This window comes from Bacillus rossius, chromosome 1, assembly GCF_032445375.1.
Source record: "Bacillus rossius redtenbacheri isolate Brsri chromosome 1, Brsri_v3, whole genome shotgun sequence".
Taxonomy (NCBI): domain Eukaryota; kingdom Metazoa; phylum Arthropoda; class Insecta; order Phasmatodea; family Bacillidae; genus Bacillus; species Bacillus rossius.
In genome coordinates, this window is record NC_086330.1 from 29849209 (window position 1) to 29869532 (window position 20324).

At 35.7% G+C, this 20324-nt stretch overlaps 1 protein-coding gene across 2 annotated transcripts in view; it reads left to right on the plus strand.

Annotated features, from left to right (window-relative positions):
• LOC134533665 (cytosolic carboxypeptidase 1-like) overlaps positions 1–20324 on the plus strand; it is a 246022-nt gene that overhangs the window by 87476 nt on the left and 138222 nt on the right. For both annotated transcript variants that reach the window (XM_063371214.1, XM_063371222.1), the window contains exons 8-11: positions 8294–8440; positions 8925–9137; positions 13137–13314; positions 14861–15028. In XM_063371214.1, the coding sequence (XP_063227284.1) occupies positions 8294–8440; positions 8925–9137; positions 13137–13314; positions 14861–15028 (706 nt within the window). The remainder of the gene's footprint in view (positions 1–8293; positions 8441–8924; positions 9138–13136; positions 13315–14860; positions 15029–20324) is intronic.

Consider the following 20324-nt stretch of genomic DNA (forward strand, 5'->3'; position numbering starts at 1 on the left):
TATTTAATAGTCACCCTCAGGACCGGTCCTATGACGGATAATTTAATAGACGGACAATAGAAATTCAATTTCAAACGTGAACAGTTACATTTAAATATAAGTAAATAAGTAGTACGAGATTTTAAATTATTTGGGAAAAATAGAAAGCCATGTTTAATTAGATAACATATATAGTAGTTTTATTTACCAATTTAGTATAACATAGTTTATTTAATGTGCAATGTTGTACAATGTGTACATATGTACGGACTTTGGAGAATTTCTTTAAGTTAAATTGTTTACATCCTAATAAAAAGAAGTCATTTTCTTCTGTTTATTTGCAGCTCGAGCTTTATTCAAGCAATGTTCTGTTTTTTTTACGGAAACAGCATGAATAACGTTTCATAAAAAATCGCATACAAGTAGTGACGGATAACAGAGATAGTTGGTTAAAGTAGTTTTACTTATTTAGAATTGTTAAATTTTAACCTTGCCTTGCTTTATAAACATACCTACATAAATATTTTTAGTGATATAATTTTCGTACTTAATATTCAATTAATATTTTAAAAACATACATTATTAAATATTATTTGTTATTTTTAAATGTACTAAAAATAAGGGCCGAGTTGGCATCCATTTGGTTAGGATTCCACTCTAATAATTATGTTGCAATTCCTGCTGTCATCAACACTATAATAAGATAACCGTGCAACGAAAGTATTATTTAAGGGAATTTTCTTGATAATGTATAGCCTGCTAATTTAAATTATGCACGTCTTTTTACGTATAAATATTTTGTATAATTATTTTTTTGTAATATCAATAAATTATTAGATTTAACTTTATGCGAAGATATGGGAATTGGTTTTGCACAAGTTCTCGTAGTCAATATCATGTAAGTAACGATAATAAAAACTGGATAGGTTAGATTTTTTTATGAAAATTAGTTCTCACAAAGTGAATTTGTGTCATCGAAACCAAACTTGCGCCCATATGCTAATGCAAGTTATTGCGTTCTTACATATGTACATGATATTATCTACTTATGTCTTTAACATGCAGTTTTAAAACGATAATCGCAAAAAGTAGGTATCGCAATTAAATTTTAATGCACTTTTACAGACAACTGTTAAGTCATTTCTGTAGACATATATCAAAAATATAATAAAATATCATCTCTAGTTACCTGTACTATGAAAAATACCCTATTTCAGTTCTACTATCAGTTTTTCTTTCATTCGATGCCATTTTCTGTGACTATAAATAAATGCTGGTTTTAAGAATTGACCATTCTGTCGGGAAAATAGAATTTGAGTTGTGAATTAACACTTTTACAAGTTGGGGTTTTCGAGGTAGTTTGTTTTAAATTTGTTGAGCTTTACTCAGTCATCCATTTCGGTACCTGTGTAAGTAAATAAATACAAAAGTGTTTGAAAAAACATTTTTGATTTTAATGCGTAGATGTGCGTTTCTTTATGAATCTATAAATACGAACAAACATATTATTTATTTATCGCTATCATGTTTTCACGCGTCGTATGTCATGTTCATTCCACCTCTTCATTATAGATGTATTAAAACAAGGGAAAAAAAATTAATTATCATTGCGAGTAAACAGTATTTTAGTAACAGTTAATCTTTTTTCCCTTTCTAATTTCTCTTACTTTCCAAGCTCACATACTAGATATCTCTTCTGTTGTTGGTGTGTGTATTGATACCAGTTTCAGGCAACGTTGGAAAAATGCAAGTGAGCTATCCCACACACAGCTACTGCGCTAATTTGGCAACGTTGCACTTGGTTAAGAATGGGTTGAGAGTACCGCATTACCTCCCTCCCTTCCTGCCTGCCTGCCTCCCTCCCACTCACCCAACCACCCAACCTCCCACCCTCCTTCACCCCTTCCCCCGTTCTACTCCAACGCTTGAAATGTTTACGCTGTTTCAACACTTCGATTGGACATAAACACGTTTCAAGGAAACTAAATATATATTGTCTCCCCTGATATACATTTTTCCTGACTAACCACGAAAAATGCTACTTTCATTAAGGGTTCTTGGAAGTAAGAACTTAAAATTTGTTTGTGGTAGGCAGTTTTCACTGATAAACTGAGCGCTTCATGTAAATATTTTTACAGAAATGACATCACAAAATACGTAATTTACCGATATTTACATCATAGGTATTTCGGTATTTAGGATCGGCATATGTTTTTTTTTTTTTTTTTTCCACTATTCCGGTGCCGAAAGTTTGCCCGATTTGTACCTTATCTTTTGTTGTAATGCAATATGATAAAATATTTTTTTATTTGTATATAAATAAATAACATTTATACACAATGTTCCACTCACTTCTCCCCAACCCACACAATGTGACAAGCCACCTGAACTAATGCCCCTTTGCCCAACCTCCTTAAATATATCCGGCTATGATATGCAAAACATTTAAACTAACGTTCTCCAACCCCATCTTCATTACTTATTTAAAACAGCGGCATGCTAATCAAATAAGAACACATAAGGGCATACATGGTGATAATCACATAGTTTTTATAAAACTTTATTATTGTTTTTAACACTTTCAAGTTGATATTCTTTATATGTTTCGAATATTTCATTTGTACATTTCACTCCCATAGAATTATACAACTTTCATGAAGTACTATAAAAACATAAAAACCATTATCGGAATGTATCTCGTCAAAAGTTTTCGATCAAAGCAGAAACAAAAGTTATTCGAAGAATAACCTTAGCCTAAACTTACTGTACAGGTGCATTAAAGATCTATAAATACAAAAATTTTCTACTGTATAATCAGTTTCGTAAGTGTTCTCTATATTTAAACATATGAACATACATCTTTCTTTTCAAGACTGAACAGTGTCCAGTTGGTATTGAAGAAATTGACGTATCTATCTATCTCTAGTTTCATCTACATGATAACAGAACTTTTAAAGTGTTGTCTGTGATTTGTTAGTATTTTGTAGGAGAATAGATTATTCTATGGAGTAAATTTAAAAATCGCAGACCATAATTTTTTTCATTTAGGAGATTCAAATGGAAAATGCACAAAAAACCATAACATTCTCAATTAAAAAAATAAAGGTTCAACCTTTTGAAGCAAGATAAATTTCTAAATTAATAAAATTATGGCGACAAAAATACAATTTGGTATGTGATTATTATAAAAATCTCACATGTAAAAATTTAATTTATGTATGCTGATGACGAGGACTTTGTTTATAAGTACATTTTATTCCAATATTTATTTGGTATTTTTATAAATTGGTACATTAGGAATCTAGGCATTTCAAAATACAAAGGTTAGGGGAATGTATGAGTTTTTGTGGTAAGTTCGCGCACATTGGAAGGCCAAGTTTGGAAATAAATATCTGTTCACTGAGATGGTTAGGACCAGGTAACGTTTTATGATTTTTCTCTACTTCGCATTGAAAGAAAAAAACTGTCGAAAAACTGAAGTGTGAAAAAATATAATAGGCTTCCTGCCGCATATGACCTTTAGAATTTGGTTCAATATTTCAATTTAATACTTTTTAATTTTTTTGTGATACTTGTTTATCTAATTTATGTTTACGTGACGTCATACATGTGTTCAAATAGCCCCTTGAGAAGCTGTTAGTTTCAGAATTTTTCGGACGCACAATTAAAGTAGGAGGTACTGGGTCATCGGTCCCTCCCAAAATTTGAAGCTGGATCCGCCACTGAGTGACGAATAAGTTGTCAGCACTGGAGAGAAGACACACGTGTTGAGCTGACTTTGTGTAGAGTCGCACGTTTCCACGAACTGCAAGTTGCGATGGAGCATGTTGACGAGCGGGCAGGGTGGAGTGTGGATGGAGGGGAAGAGGGGGACGGGAGTGGCGCCCTAACACAAAAACAACACCACCCTGGAAACTGTGTAAAGGTCCTTAGATTGAGTGGTACAATACACAGTCCTCGGTTAAGTATTTAGTTTAAACCGGTGTGTAAATTTAACCAAATGGTCGTCTTATTAAACATATAATAGTATATCAAACTGTGTAAAGGTCCTTAGATTGAGTGGTACAATACACAGTCCTCGGTTAAGTATTGAGTTTAAACTGGTGTGTAAATGACCATGCGGTCCTCTTATTAAACATGGAACAATATATCCAACTGTGTTAAAGTCCTTAGATTGAGTGGTACAATACACAGTCCTCTGTCAACTACTGAGTTTATACTGGTGTGTAAATATAACCACGCGGTATAACTATGCGGTCCTCTTATTAAACATGGAACAGTATATGAAACTGTGTAAAAGTCCTTAGGTTGAGTGGTACAATCCACAGTCCTCGGTTAAGTATTGAATTTAAACTGGTGTGTAAATGACCATGTGGTCCTCTTATTAAACATGGAACAGTATATAAAACTGTGTAAAAGTCCTTAGGTTGAGTGGTACAGTACACAGTCCTCGTTTAAGTATTGAGCTTAAACTGATGTGTAAATGACCACGCGGTACTCTTATTTAACATGAAATAGTATATATCAAACTGTGTAAAAGTCCTTAGATTGATTGGTGCAGTACACAGTCTTCGGTTAAGAATTGATTTTAAGCTGGTGTGTAAATATAACCGTGCGGTCTAAATATTAAACATGAAACAATATTCTAAACTATTTAATGTCCATTGTTTTTCGTAGAATATAGTTCTTATTTAAAGTTCGTAATTCAGTTTTTTCGTGAAACTAATAACATTCGTTTGGACAAGAATTTCGGAAAGTTTTATTCTCTTACCAAAAACTAATTACACCTTAATTTTTTTAATTTTTATAAAATGTAACTGAATACATTTTTGTAATTGTATCACACTTATTATTGGTTGCACTGTTGTTTAAACATTTCGTTGAGAATTTATTTGTTGGTTTTTAAATATTTTATACGTTGAGATTTCTATGTTAATATGTATGAAAATTAAATTTTTCCTTTAATACGATAAGTAGGATATAGTTCTGACTTCTTATTCTTAAATCACTAGTTTTATCTAGTTTATTATTTAGGTTGGTTGAAACCTTCGTTCAATACCAGCAGAATTGATGTCTTCAAATAAAACATTAATTATTTTTTTATATCGGAATTGGAACATATAGAACTGAAAAACGGGGTTCTACGGGTTCTCTTACAAATATTGAATTGTAATTCATAGTTCAAAATCTCAATTAATAGAAAAATTAATCATCATAACAATTTTTTCGTGAATAACATTTAAATAAATGAAGTTTTTGGAGCGAAATTTATGTTTTAATTCAGTTAAAAAATATATATTTTTTTGTATGTTTACACAAATTCGGATAAGTGGTTTTATCAAAAAAAAAACTTTTACGGAAATTATAACATATAGGTATTTAGTAACGATGAAGCGAAGTCAAATGTAAATGGAGCAGCAGCGGGATTATAGAGGGAAGAAAACGGAAGAACCCCGAGAATCGACTCCGTATCACCTTAGCAAGGACCACTGGTTCGACTACACGACTACCAGGAACCCTGTCTTGTTGAAACATTTATACTGATTTTGCTAGTCCTGCAGTTAACTGTAAAACTTTACAGTCCTCGGATAAAGCACCAGACACACTTTGTGTGAAGGTCCTCAGTCTGACAGGTCCTCTGATATGCTTGCTAAAGTAATAGTCCTCGGAAGCTACGTTAGTGTTTGTGTATTCCCGTCCTCTATTTAAGGGTAAAAAATGGGGTCCTCGAATAGGGGCCTAAACACGTATAGGTGTGTGTGCGCGTGTGTGTGTGCGCGTGTGTGTGCATGCGTGTGCATGTGTGTGTGTGCGCTTGTGTGTGTGGGAGAGAGATATATATAGAGAGATATAGAGATATATATAGAGAGATATAGATCTATATATATAGATATATATAGATATATATATATATATATATATATATATATATAGATAGATATATATATAGAGAGAGATAGATATATATAGAGATATATATATATATAGAGAGAGAGAGAGATAGATATATATTGAGAGATAGAGAGATTGATATATATATAGAGATATAGAGATAGACATAGACATAAACCTAGATAGAGATAGAGATAGACATAGATAGAGATATAGATAGTGATAGAGACATAGATTGAGATAGAGATATAGATAGAGATATAGATAGAGATATAGATAGATATATATAGACATATATAGAGAGATAGAGATAGATAGAGACATAGATAGAGATAGATAGAGACATAGATAGAGATATAGACATAGATAGAGATAGATAGACATAGATAGATATAGAGGAAAACCTCTGTGTATATATGTAGGGGCTGGAAAAATTAATTAGCATCTATTTTGTTCTAAATATGCATCTATTATTTTATAAATTAGCATCTATTTTGGTGAAATTAGCATTTTATTTACAACTAAATATTTACATCATGAAAATAGGAAACTAAATATTTATATCTATAAATTCTTGTAAATATGCCTTTAGTTTAGTTTTGTACAAAAATCACATTAACCACAAAAAAATTTAAATAGTTATTTAATTAAAAAAATTGATAATGCAACGTTAAGTTGCAGGTTTAATTAAATAAAATTAATACACAAAAATTGGGTTGCTTTGTATTTTGAGGTTCTCAGAATGTATGTAACTTGTTTGCATCACAGAGCCATGGCAAAATCACAAACCACAAAAACTTGTGTAGAGAACAATAACCAGAATTCATGGTTAAGTATGTGTAACATTTGGGGTAACGCCAAGTATCACTAGTATTTCTGTGGTTTACATTCACACTGCCACTTAAGCATACTGCAAGAAAGTGCAGACTGTTTTGTTTTCATCTTATAGTCAATCATACACCTTTCAACTGTGAGATGAAAAAGTCTGTGGCAAATGTGGTGGACCTGTTGTGTTGACTATTAACTTAGTGCTGATAATTGTTAAGTGACAAAACATAAATTAAAATAATTTAATTATATATACACATGTCTCTTAGACAAACAGCTCAGTTTGAATACAAGCTGAGTCAGGTCAATGAAAGTCTACAATTGAGGGTTTTTCTAAGTGTAAGAAGATACATTTTGTACAATATTTTGAAAACTGTCAAAATACTTATAGGTAGCAGTATTGTGGCATTTTATAATAATTTTTTTCTATCCAATTGAATGATATTTAAACTAATTTAGCTGAAAAAAATCATATACATATTTAGAAAATAGGCTGAAATAGCATTTATATTGGAAATTAGCAAACAAAATAGCATCTATAATGTAAATTAGCAAAAAACAGCATTTATAGCAAGATGCTAATTTTTCCGGCCCCTATATATATGTCAAAAGTACATATTTTTGCATCTGTTGGCACGTTAATTTTGGAAAACAAACTAACAAGTAACAAATACTTTTATTACTTGCCAGTCTAGTGTGTTTTAATATGTTTATGTATATGTTTACAGTATTTTTGTTTTCCAATTGTTCCATGAAGGCACAAAAAAAAATTATATTGGTTATAGTAGAGTTGAATTGATTTCATTTGTGGGTAGCAATCCACAAAAAAAAATTTGTTTTCAATTTCTAAAGAAAATGGACAATGACAATTCCACTTTAAATGCCATCATTGTGAATTGTGAGAAAATTTTACATAAATGTGGCAGTGCGTCTGTAAAAACAAAGAAAATAGAGGCCGAAAACATCTTGAAGATTAAGGCAAATTATTGGCTTGGTCTAGGCAAATTCAAGCATTGAGTGTACCCAGGGGCGCAATAACTAAATTTCCAAAGGGGGGGCAATATACCTTTTTATAAAGAATCATTGATCCCCTCTATTGAAGCGGGGGGGTCCGGGGGTCCTCCCCCAGGAAAATTTGTATTTCAAGGTGGAAAATGGTGTTATTTAAGCAGTTTTATTATCTAAAAATTGATTACACAGCACTTTCTTTGCCCCTTTTTGCCCCGACTTCAAGGTTTCAGAGGGGGGCAAAATACCCTTGCCCCCCCCCCCTCCCTGTTGTTGCGCCCCTGAGTGTACCCATCAGTAGTTTTTAACATGGAATTTGTGTACATAACTGAGAATTGGTACTTTGGTATTTCCTTCTTGTAACATTTGTTCCTTTTGGCCCTTTGAAACACATTATAACAGGGTTCTACTGTAGTACTACTTATCTGTACAACATCGTTCAATTATTGTTTTACTTTGACTGTTTAGTTTTGTGTCCAAGTGTGAAGTAGCATCGGCAGACTGTGTCGTAAGCACACGCGTGCACGTGTTCTCGTCCGCCGGTGTCCCGCTGCAGTAAAGCAGCGGCGGGGTGTTGCTTGCGCAGAGCTGTGCTGCGGACGCATGGTGAGGGGCAGCAGCCTGGTGCCTCTGCTGCTGCGCATATTCGAGCGCTGGGAGCACTACGACGGCCGGATGAGGCTGCGCATCTGCTCCTTCGCGCTCGCCACGCTCCAGCACATCTGCCTCACCAGTGAGTTCAGGGTCACCGCGAGTGTTGCTAAACTGTTTGGAAGTATTTGTTGGTGGTTCAACTGATGATTTTTCATTAATAGTGTTTTGGTTGTTTTTTTTTTTTATACAAATTTATTAAAAGGAACTGGAAAATTCACATTTTACAAAAATACAATTACAATAAATTAAATAAATATTTTTTTCATACATTATAATTTTGCACTCTGCTACTAGATCTATAGCGAGTGTTGCTGATCAGTAAATCTCCATATGTAAAAAAAAAAAATGCACTTAACTAAGTTAAAAATGTGTTTGCATGTACAGAGAGTGAAATAATATTTTGATTCGCAAACTAGAAAGAATGGAATGTTGAGTAGATTTTTTTTTTCCCTGACTGCCTTTCATGCCTGTCGCGGTGTGTAAACAAACGCTGTTAGAAAATTAACGATTCAGTGAGAATGAAACCGCAAGTGTAGTGGCATGCTGCTTGTTTGTCGTTGCAGAGGCGGGTCGCAAGGTGCTCCGCAAGGGCAGCGGCCTGCTCTTGCTGCACAAGTTCAGCGGCCTGTGCCCCGACGACAAGACGTACGACCCGCTTCTCACCCGCGTGTGCGCCATCCTCAACCTGTGTGCGGAGAAGCACCAGCTGCCCGTGGCTAACCTCCAAGGACCCGCCTCGTTCGCTCTTCCTCCAGGCGTCGAGATCGTCACCGCAGGCCAGTTCAGGGGGGGCTACGTGGCTGCAGGGTGGTCGGATCAATCTCCTCCCGCCATCGTGATTTGGGTTCCGTTCCCGAAGGGACTGGAACTAAACATTTTTTTGCAAGTGGAAACACGGCTTTATTTTGCTATAGGGTCTTCTCGGGGTGCTCTTCCGTTCATTCCACAAATAATTCTTTTCATCACCCTTCACCATCTTCAATGACCCAGATGTCGACAAGAAGTTAAGCCCAAATTCATTTAAATCATTTAATTATTATTTATACATTAATTAATTCATAAAAAAGTTTTATCCCATTTTCTTGGATTAGCATTTTTTTTGTTGTAAATTTTAATTTGAATAATTTATCCAAATTATTGGCACTGATAAGCATAGATATAATATATTTCTGAACTTGTTTACATTTAGTCTGGTATTAACTGATAATAGTCTTTAGCGTGTAAAACCAGGAGGATATAAATGATTACTTTACATCTGTGACTCTATTTTTGACCAAATACTTGCAGTATACTATGAATGTTGGCTATAAAAAGTGTCAAAAGTTAGGTCCTGTGATTTTTCAAACAAAAACACGAAAACAATTAATCTGTACTGTAGGTTGCTGTTAATATTTGAGCAATCCAAAATTGTGGGGTAAAATTTTGTTGGTTATGTTTGGTTGACTTTCCTTCTTGCACAGCCATGCACCTCCAAGATCTGAACCAATTAGGCAATGACTTGTTCAGTGCTTATAAGTTTGAGTCATGCCAGGGATCTGGGATGGAATACATGACCTTTGCCACATAAGCACAACCCACATCACTTGAACATGACACAAAGTAATCATATATATCCTCCCAGTGTCACAGGCTAAAGACTGATAGTTAATATCAGACTAAAAGTAAGCAAGATCACAGATATATGTAAGAATATCAGTGCAATAATTTGGATAGATATTCCAATTATAAATTACAGTAAAAAATGAATAAATGTTATAATGAATAATTAAATGAATTGAATGAATTTGGGCTTAACTTCTTTTTGAAATCTGGTTTAATTATTTGTTTTGTGTATGTGATAAAAAATATATTTATAATACTTCAGGTAATTGATGTGAAGCAGATTTCAAATAGATGTTAAAATAAACTATGACTGTACGTAGTAAAGTGCCAAATTATAAAATTAAGGGAAATATTTGTAATTAAATTATTTCTGCATACATCTTCTAAAAAATAAGCCAAATCTGAACAAGTTACTGGTTAAAAACTGATATATGGTAACTACTTCAAATGACATTACTGCCTAATGCTGGACTTAAACTTTGAGGATGCATTTGCAACATGTTAGAACATTGGTCAGTTATTTATGAGACCTGAAATATTAAAAAGCAAGCTTAGTATTTGTTAAAGAAATGTTTACACTGACAAAGTAAAAAAGAAGTTACAATGCATTACTACTGTGAAAAAATAAAATTGATAGTGGCGAGACTAATGATGGTGAATATGTAGATTACATGTTTGTGGAGATGTAGGTAGTTAGCAAGCTATTAGTCTGTGTATGGGCATTACACCTGAACTCTACAGGGTTAGTTGAACCACCCAGTGTCAGCTAACACAGTTTAACTACACTGAAACACTTGCCATTATCCAGCACACAGTGTTAGTGATTACTATACAAAGATAGCAAACTTAAGTATGTATTATATCATTTACACATCAAACAAAGAGCATACCCAAAATGATTTCCTTGAAGAAACAGAGCAACAAATCACACAAGCTTAGTTCTAAGATATAATTTTAGGTAGTTTATTATGTGGTCGTCTGAGAAGGGTGGGGATGTGTAATTCCTCAAAATTGTATGCATCAAAAAAAAAATCTATTTAGTAAATAGAGATATTTATTTGAAAAATTGTGAATTTTAAACAGAAATATAAGAAATACTAATATGCAATCTGGTACTGAAATTATATATAACAATGATAGTCAGGACTTCAAAAGACACATGACTTAAAAAAAATTAACAAAAAGCATATTGTTCTGGAAACTTCTATAAACTTTCTGGTACATTTTAAAATTAATGTACATTTTTTCATATTCCATGCGGTGATAATATTTGAGTTTTTTTTACTAAATGCATCCAACATTGAATAGCTTAGAACGATATTTCATACTACCTACTATGGTAGTAGTGAATTTTTTTGATCATCAAATCCTATTTTTTTTTATTCCTTGCACTAATATGTGGTCATATAAAAATTTGCTTTGGACCAAGGCTTAGGTTAATATTAACACAGTTTAAAATAAATTCGTACAAATTTGATATTAAGAAAGATAAATATTTTTTAATTACGTACCTACATTACTGTTTTTACTGTAATAGGTCATTTAAATCAAAAATTGTTTCAGCATGATTTTTTTTTCTTTCAACCCTTTTTTTTCCATTCCTTGCAGAAATGATTGTTTACGTAAAAATTTACTTCGGACAAATTTTAGACCAAATTTTGGAAGTTAAAAAAAATTGATTTATTAGTGTACATGGTAATGAAGTTTTTATATTTTTGTTCCAACTGTTGTGTCTTTTTCAACCCCTTGTAGTAATGGTTTGTCTTATCAAAAATTGTTTCAGACAAAAGTTTTAGATTATTTTTAGTAAATTTATAATTTTTGGGTATTCTATATAACATATAGTTTACATTATTAGTTATTAGGAAGTCCTGAATTATTTATTTTTACTTTAACCTTTTGTGTTTTCCACCCTCTGCAATAAAAATTGTTTCATACAAAAGTTTTGGATAACATTTTTAAGGTTTACAAACAATATGAACATATTTGATATTTTGCCTACTAAGGACGTTATGCATTTTTTTGTTATTCAACCCCTGTTTTTTCCATCCCTTGCAGTATAGATTAGTCGTATAAAATATTATTTCGTATGAAAGTTGTAAATATTATTTTAAGGTTTCACAATAAATAATGAAAATGAATTTCATAGTGTACATGGTACAGAAATTATATATTTTTTTATTTAAGCATTTTTTTCCCCAACATCTTACAAAAATAGTTTCAGACAAAAGTTTTAGTTTAAAATTATAATATTTACAAACAATTTAAATGTATTTGTTGGTGTGCTTACGAAGGGAGATATTAATATTTTTGTTTTTAATCCCTGTTTATTCCATCCTTTGCAGCAATGGCTGATTGTATCAAAAAAAATTTTCAAGCAAAAGTTTTTGAATAAATATTTTTAAGGTTTACAAACAATTTGAACAGATTTAATAGTGTATGTTCTAAGGGAGTTAGGATTTTTTTTTTTACTTGATCCCTTGATTTTTCCAACCCTTCCTATAATTATTGGTCATATAAAAAATTAATTTATGATGAAAGTTGTAGATTAAACTTTAAGGTTTTAAATTAAATAAGAATAGATTTAATAGTGTACATGGTATGGAAATTATTATTATTTTTTTACCCCTATTTTTTTATTCTTATGCTGCTATGGTACGATTTAAAATAAATTGTTTTAGACAAAAGTTTTAGATAAAATTTATATGATTAACTAACAATTTTAACAGATTATAAGTGTGCCTTCTAGGGAGTTATCAATTTTTCTGTCCTTCAACCCTTTCTCAAAAAACACCCATGAAACGAAAACCTATATAAAAATAATAAAAAAATTTCCAGAAGTTGCACCATGGTAACAGGTAAAATAGGTAGTCTTTCTTTGAAATCTACTTAAAAATACCAATGATAGTAGAGACATTAATGTCGGTCCTGTTGTTACTGTACAGAATCTATAGACAGAAAATGATTATGTAGCAAAAAAAAAAAGAGCATCTTCCTAGACTTAAATAAGTACACACTTCATATGGAGACTTAACTACGTTTTTTTAAAAATATCAGACAGGTAAACTTACTGTTGTAGGAACATCTTAAGTGAGCTTTTCTGTACGTATCCCCCACCCAGTGTACTGCGCACTGGATGCAATATGGCCATGGTGCTGGGGCTTGTGTTGCAGGACAGAGGTCGTCGTCGTCTCGAGAGACCAGTCCGGAGTCGGACGAGGACAGCAGCGACGAGGGTCCAGCGGAGGACGGGAAGGGCGCGGAGGAGACGTTGAAGGAGAGGAAGGGCAGTGGCGGCAGCCTCTTGCTGGTATCGCCACCATCGCAGAGGGACTTGGATGACTTGATGCAGTAAGATACACGTCAACTGCTCAACCATAGCTAGAGGATATTATCTTTGAAAGATTTGTGCAATGGGAGTGCATGACTTGATGTAGGCTTTTGGACATACGCCATTGCTTAGCACATGTATGTCTGTAGAAGAAAACTACAAAAAAACACAAATGACAGAAAACACAAATTAAGCAAAAAATTGCTGTTGTCGGGATTTAACGGCACACAATACTCCACAACAGGAATATGGTCAACAAACAAATATTTCAAACAAAATTTTTCTTTGTTTTTCGTTGTTTGTTGACCATATTCCTGTTGTGGAGTATTGCGTGGTGTTAAATAATGACAACAGCAATTTTTTGCTTAATTTGTGTTTTTTGTCATTTGTGTTTTTTTGTAGTTTTCTTCTACAGACATACATGTGCTAAGCAATGGCGTATGTCCAAAAGCCTACATCAAGTCATAGCTAGAGGAGATATTATGGTATTATTGTTAGCTCTGTTTCGTGATAAATTAACATGATTTGGGTAATGCTGATTTGCAGATTCATTTCACTGTAGGCTAGAATCCAAACAGTTTTTATCTTTGACCTGCTAGTATAATAAATTGGTTCACTGTTTTTGTGAAGAACTTTGAGCCAATGAGTAACATTGATCAGTAAAAGTATTCAATCACAGCAACCCAGTTTAGTAATCTCTCAAGTGAACAACAGACGACCAGCAGACACTTGCTCAAGTGTGCATAAGACTGTAAAGTCTATCTTAGAGTCACTGAAACAGCTCATTTTTCCAGCCCCTATCCATGAATATTGTGTCGTATTTGACATACAAAATGTTGTAATATTTCTCAACACTTTTAATCAACTAATTTTTGTATATTATTTTTTTTGTGATACAAGTTGCCTATTTTAAATCAAATATTTTTTGTAGTTTGATTTTTTGGAGCATATTTACCCTACTTGGAATAGGGTGTCTAGCTCAGTACCACAGGCCTTTCATAAGGGAAATTGAGGAAGGGATACTGCTTTGTTTGAGTGATTATATCACTTACCTCCCTGTGAGGTAATTTGAGTTCACATCCCAGCAGGTTCAAATATGAATTTTTTTGCAAGTGGGAAAATGTGGTAGACGTTGGGGCGAGTTAGTGGGTTTTATTAGGGTACTCCCATTTTCCTTACCAGTGCTTTGCGTCACTGCTCCATCCACATCACCTCACTCTTTATCGCCTCTAATGACCTCGATTTAAAAGAGATTTTAAGCCTTAATTCTTTCATTCATTCATTTGTTCATCATCTTTCTGTATTTCTTTCAATAATGAATTAAATACCCTCACACATTGTTTGTTAATACATTCTTTGATTAATTTATCATTCGTATAATCTTTCATTCATTATACTCGATGGGGAGTTGAAATTAAGGTCTGGTTTTCCATTTTGGTTTTTGTTGAATTCCCAAAACTCTCCAGGATGAAAGTTGTGGAACGGTTCGCTTGTGGGTCATGGCCAACTTGCTGGTAGGTGTCGTGTGTTACCTGGTGACCTCGATGTGAACAATCCCGGTGGCAGGTACAGCCGCCACGTGGCGGAGCTGCTGCCGGCCGGCGACCGGCCGGACGAGGACAGTGGCAGCGACGACGAGGACACAGACGAGCCGTGTCGCCCTGGCTTCGTGCTGTCGCTCGTCGACAGGGGCAGCGGCCCGTCGCCCCGGGCCCGGCCGCAGAGGCACAAACTGTAAGCTGACGAGCTCCGCAGCCTAGTGCGACGATTCCCAGGTTCAGTCTTCTTTCGTCTCTTATTCTGCTTGCCCCGCGCAGAATGTGTGGTACGGCTTATGTTTTTCTCCCGCCCGTCCTTAACCCCGCTGCTGCTGTTGGAATGTTGCATTTTCATGATGACTCACACGATCAAAATAACAGGAACTCCTGGTTCATAAAATGCAGAAACCCCTAATTCATCGTTTTGCACAAACCTTTGAATAAGAATGAAAATTCAAACTTCGAGGCAAATAATTTGACAGGTCTAATAAATGCAATGCCAGAAAGTGAAACATTAGCATTTTTTTTGTGTCATTTTCTTAATGAATATTTTTGTTTTATAATGAGGCACTAATACCATTTATGTTAAAAAAAATTTATTTTGAAGCAGAGAAAAATACTAAAGAATTTCAAACTGTTCTGTTGCAGTGGCTGTACTGAATCCATTCATAATATATATAGTACTGATGATCCATCCATTATGTAATTTTTACTTCATATTGTGTGCTGTGTTTTTTAAAGGCATTTTTTGCTTGAAAGGTCTCATTTCATATTTAAATTCCCTTAACCGGATTAACTGTATACATTTGTACAACTGCTATGCTTTGTACATAATAAATAACTTGTAACATAGTTACAACAAAATTTAATTGCCATGGTATGATAATGTTATGTTGCTTTTATGTTAACAATTTGTTTACATGCTATGATATATGTGAAATATATGCACGGATGCTTGCTGTAACTTTGTTGTAACGAAACATTGTTACAGATGAACTTTTTGCATTGGTTTTGTGAATCGATATATATTTAGTTTTCAGTGCCATGTTTGTTTGATATATTGAATTATGTGCTATGGTATTGTAATTGTCATATTGTATGTACATTACTCTATGCTTAGGAAGGAGTTTTAAAAAATGAGTGGAAGAATTGATATCATCGAAAAGGAAATAATTAAAAAGAAATACGAAGGCCGCGTTTTTCCTTTTGAAATGATAATCGTATAAGATTATATTTTATGAGTGAAGAAATTAATTAAATACAATCGAGTCTGTCGACTAATACTGAGTACTCGTCGGAATTTCAGAAGTCCAAAGGTATGAATTTCGTTCTCTACCATTGACAACAGTTGGCCGGGATTTATTATTAAAACATTATAATATAAACTATATCGTGGTGTGCATTAATGTTGGAACCCAATTTTAATATTGACAATAACTTTTGTTTTTTTAAATGATGTGCCCAACCTAACTTCCAGTCATTTAACAAACATTTGAGCTGACACAAATGGTTTATTTGTTCATAATTTTACATCCTTAATTATAATTTTCCATATACCATCACAGATTCAAGCTAACCATATTGTTCGAGCTTTATTTATTGTGTACAATCTGTATTCCAGTATTGAGGATTAGCATATAAGTAATTTTTTTATTTTTATTTTGTAATTATAACACAGAATATTATACATGCACACACACACTCACAGAGAAAATTTTTATCCACAATGAAGATCCTAACGTTAGTATAGAGAAAATGGCGCCCAACGTGGGGCACGAATGTACGACGAGTGCTTTGTTTAGTTATTTAGTATTTTTTTTTAATTTGGTATTGAAAATATTGGGCATCTTACTACCTACTCCATACACCATGTCTAGAGGTAGTGCGTCAGTTTACAGTCTTCGTAACAGAACTGAGGCTACCTACAATGAGTCAAACGAAGTTGAGGTTATTAACTCAGGTAGTAACACACTAACATCTTCGTCCGAGAACATGGTTTCACCGGAAAGGGTAGTTAAAGTGGACAGTCCGGTTACATCGCTTACCAGAGAATGTGAATGTTTGGAGCGGCTATTGGTCCCCGCTCAGATGCCTACAAGGTGTGACACCTCCAGAACCTCAGTGTTACCAGCTGCAGCTGCTGTAATTGAACAGATTCAGGAACCTTTTAATGTAGCTTTGGATAGGATATCAGCGGATGCAGTAGTAACAGAACCTATACAAACAGCTGTCTTGGGCCATGTGTCTATTCCATCACCAGAAGTCTTCGATCTGGATCGTTTAGGCCAGATGTTACTCAACTTGCAGGTCAACATAAGTAGTATACAGTCGGACATTAGCAGCGTGCGTACAGACCTACAGTCGGACATTAGCAGCGTGCGTACAGACCTACAGTCGGACATTAGCAGCGTGCGTACAGACCTACAGTCGGACATTAGCAGCGTGCGTACAGACCTACAGTCGGACATTAGCAGCGTGCGTACAGAATTACAGTCGGGACTGTTTAACATAGAGACCTGTCTAAGAACCGATCTCAATATATTAGAGGGGCGATTGGAGTCAAAGTTCAGGGAACAACACAAGACCTTGGAACAGCTGGCTGATCGAGTTTCACAAGGACAGTCCCAGGTCGAACAGCTGGAGTCACGTACGAAGGCGCTTCTCGTCACTGCTATACAAGAACGCCAAGAGCTTAATAGGCAGTGTTCTAATAACCACTCTGCCATAAGGGAAGAGACCTTACACCTATCCGAAAGATTAGATCACATAGAAGAGGCAACATCCATATTAAGCAATCGAGTCAATGCGATCGGTGGCGACGTTATGCAAGTTGCGGAGAAGGCTGTTGAGGCTAAAACATTCTCCCTGAGTCAGCGTGTTGAACAACACCACCACCAAGTAGAAGCCCATGTACAATCATTGGAGCGACGAGTACATGAACTGGGATCAGCGCTTATTACCAACCATATTCCCAGAACAGAAATCGAAAATAGCAGTCCGTTAAAGGAGAGTAGGAGTCAGGATACTGCGCCAGACATGCCAGTAGTTGACAGACAGATCCTGAACAAGCCTGCCAACCTGACCAGCCTAGACCCGGCTGCACTTATTCATCACCCTGCTCGCCAATGGTCGGAGTCTATGCCGACGTTTTCTGGCAAGTCATCCGAGAATCCTGTAAGATTCTTAAACAAATTTGAAGAGTATGTAAAAACCTTTGGCTTATCCGATACAGAGAAACTGAGATGTTTGAGCACGGCTCTAAAGAGTCATGCATTTTACTGGTGGGAAATACAGCTAAACACCACCCACTCGTATGAAGATTTCAAGGAGAAGTTTCGACAACAGTATTGGAATCTCAGGATCCAAGGGAACTTACGCGCACAACTTCACACTGAACGGTACGATCCGAAGCGCGGAGCATCGCTGAAAGCACATATTTCCAGTATGTATGAAAGAACTAGATACCTGGACCTGGCTATGACAGATGAAGAGTTCATTGCTACCGTGTCAACACAGCTTCCTTTAAAGTACCAATTGCAACTGAGTGGCAGAAGCTATAAAGATGTTACCGACTTCCGGGAACAGCTGTTGTTACTGGACAAGTTGGAAAGGCTCCACAAGTCACAATTCAGCAAAGAAGAGTCTGAAACGAAAGTGACATACCCAAAGCATCAGCCGGTACATAATTATTGGCAGTCGCGTGACAGTAAGCAGCGAGAAGACAGACAAGCGGTCGTAAACCTGCTAGGATGGGAGAGTGAAGAGAATCCACGACGCAATCAGCAAGGCCACAGAAGAAAAGGTGGCTACCACAGCCAACGTTCCAGTTGTCCACCCAGACATTCAGGTCCATACAGGAGCAAGACCTGGTGGTCAAGTAACCAAAAGTACCACAGTGACAATGAAGACAGTCAAATGTACCGAGATGAACCTCGACGAGGTAACAGAAGTCGGCGTTCCCTATCACCGGAGGAGCGGCCACCCAAGAAATCTACGTCAGGACGTTGCAAGTCTCATTCGGACGAAGAGTACGAGGATGCAAAGAGATATCGCAAGTCTTTCGACAGTCGATACACCAACAAGACCGAAGAGGACCGACTGTCATCACACCAAGTCAACACTGTTTCAGGGAACAGCAGCATCGTTCAGGGCAGTAAGCAAGCATCATCGTCTTTTCAGAAAGCATTCTCACCACCAGTAACTACGCAGCAGTTAGGGTACTTCGCACGCAACGAGCCATTGAATCCTGCGGCGGAGTCATTTCAGGTAGCCCTAGCCAACTCCACAAATGGAGGAGTCTGGATTAATTCCAACACTGTCGAGCCTACAGGACAGGGCCGACAAAATACGAAGAGCGAGTTAAACTAAAAAGGGTTGAGGTTAATCCGCCCCAGACCGAGACCCGACTCACGGACAGAGGGGTAAAACAGCAAGCAACATTGTCACATTCACCAGTATATACTTATGTCGGTTATAGAAAATACATGTGCACTGTAATTCTACGCGAAAACGAGCGAGAATTTCTATACAAAGAATTAAATAGAGAAGATTTTCCACAACCAAGGTCAGTGTGCCCAGAAGTTGTACTACGAGTCAATGGTTACGAGACATTGGTACTGCTAGACTCAGGTGCAGAAGTGACGTGCATCAGTGAGGAGCTATTGTTACAATTAGAAATGAATGGCCCACCACTACCTAAAGTTCCAGTCCCAGCCATGAAAATTGTAGGAGTTACATCTAGAGCCAGCCCTATTGTCAACCGACAGGCTCTAATCACTGTAGAAGGCCTAGGTGAAGAAAAAATTATGACAGCTTTAGTGGTGAAAGGCCTAGCGAAACCTCTTATTGTAGGTATTGATTTTTTATCCAAGTATGGCATTGTGATTGACTTCAATCATTGGACAGTTTGTACCAGTGATAGCCGACAACCAGTCTGTATGACAGACAAATGGCATGTGCGAGACATGTTTGTAGGTCTCCTGCAAAATGTTGAAATGCCTCAACAAGTTTTCTGCTGCCAAACATTTGAGGATCTAACAGCTTCGCTAGAAGATTTGAAACTATCGCTTCAGGGGGTAACGACAGTGACAGCTGGACAGTTACAACAGTTGTATCACTTGTTGACCGATCACCAGTCAGTTTTCTCCGATAAACCAGGACTGAACCGGTACTATAAGGCAAAAATCAAGATACATCAAGACCAGCCTTTTCATAAGAAATCGTACCCGATTCCAGTTAAATACTTACCAGAGGCGACCGAGTATTTACAACTGATGTTGGACTGGGGAGTAATTCGCAGAGAGGCTAGTCCCTATGCGAACCCTATAGTATGTGTCAGTAAGAAAGACGGTACGGTACGTTTATGTCTTGACGCGAGAGAATTAAATCGTATCACCATAAAGGATCGCGAGAGTCCTATACAGACAAGCGAAATCCTACGCTTGTACCAGGGAATAAAATACCTAACCACACTCGACCTGTCTTCAGGATAC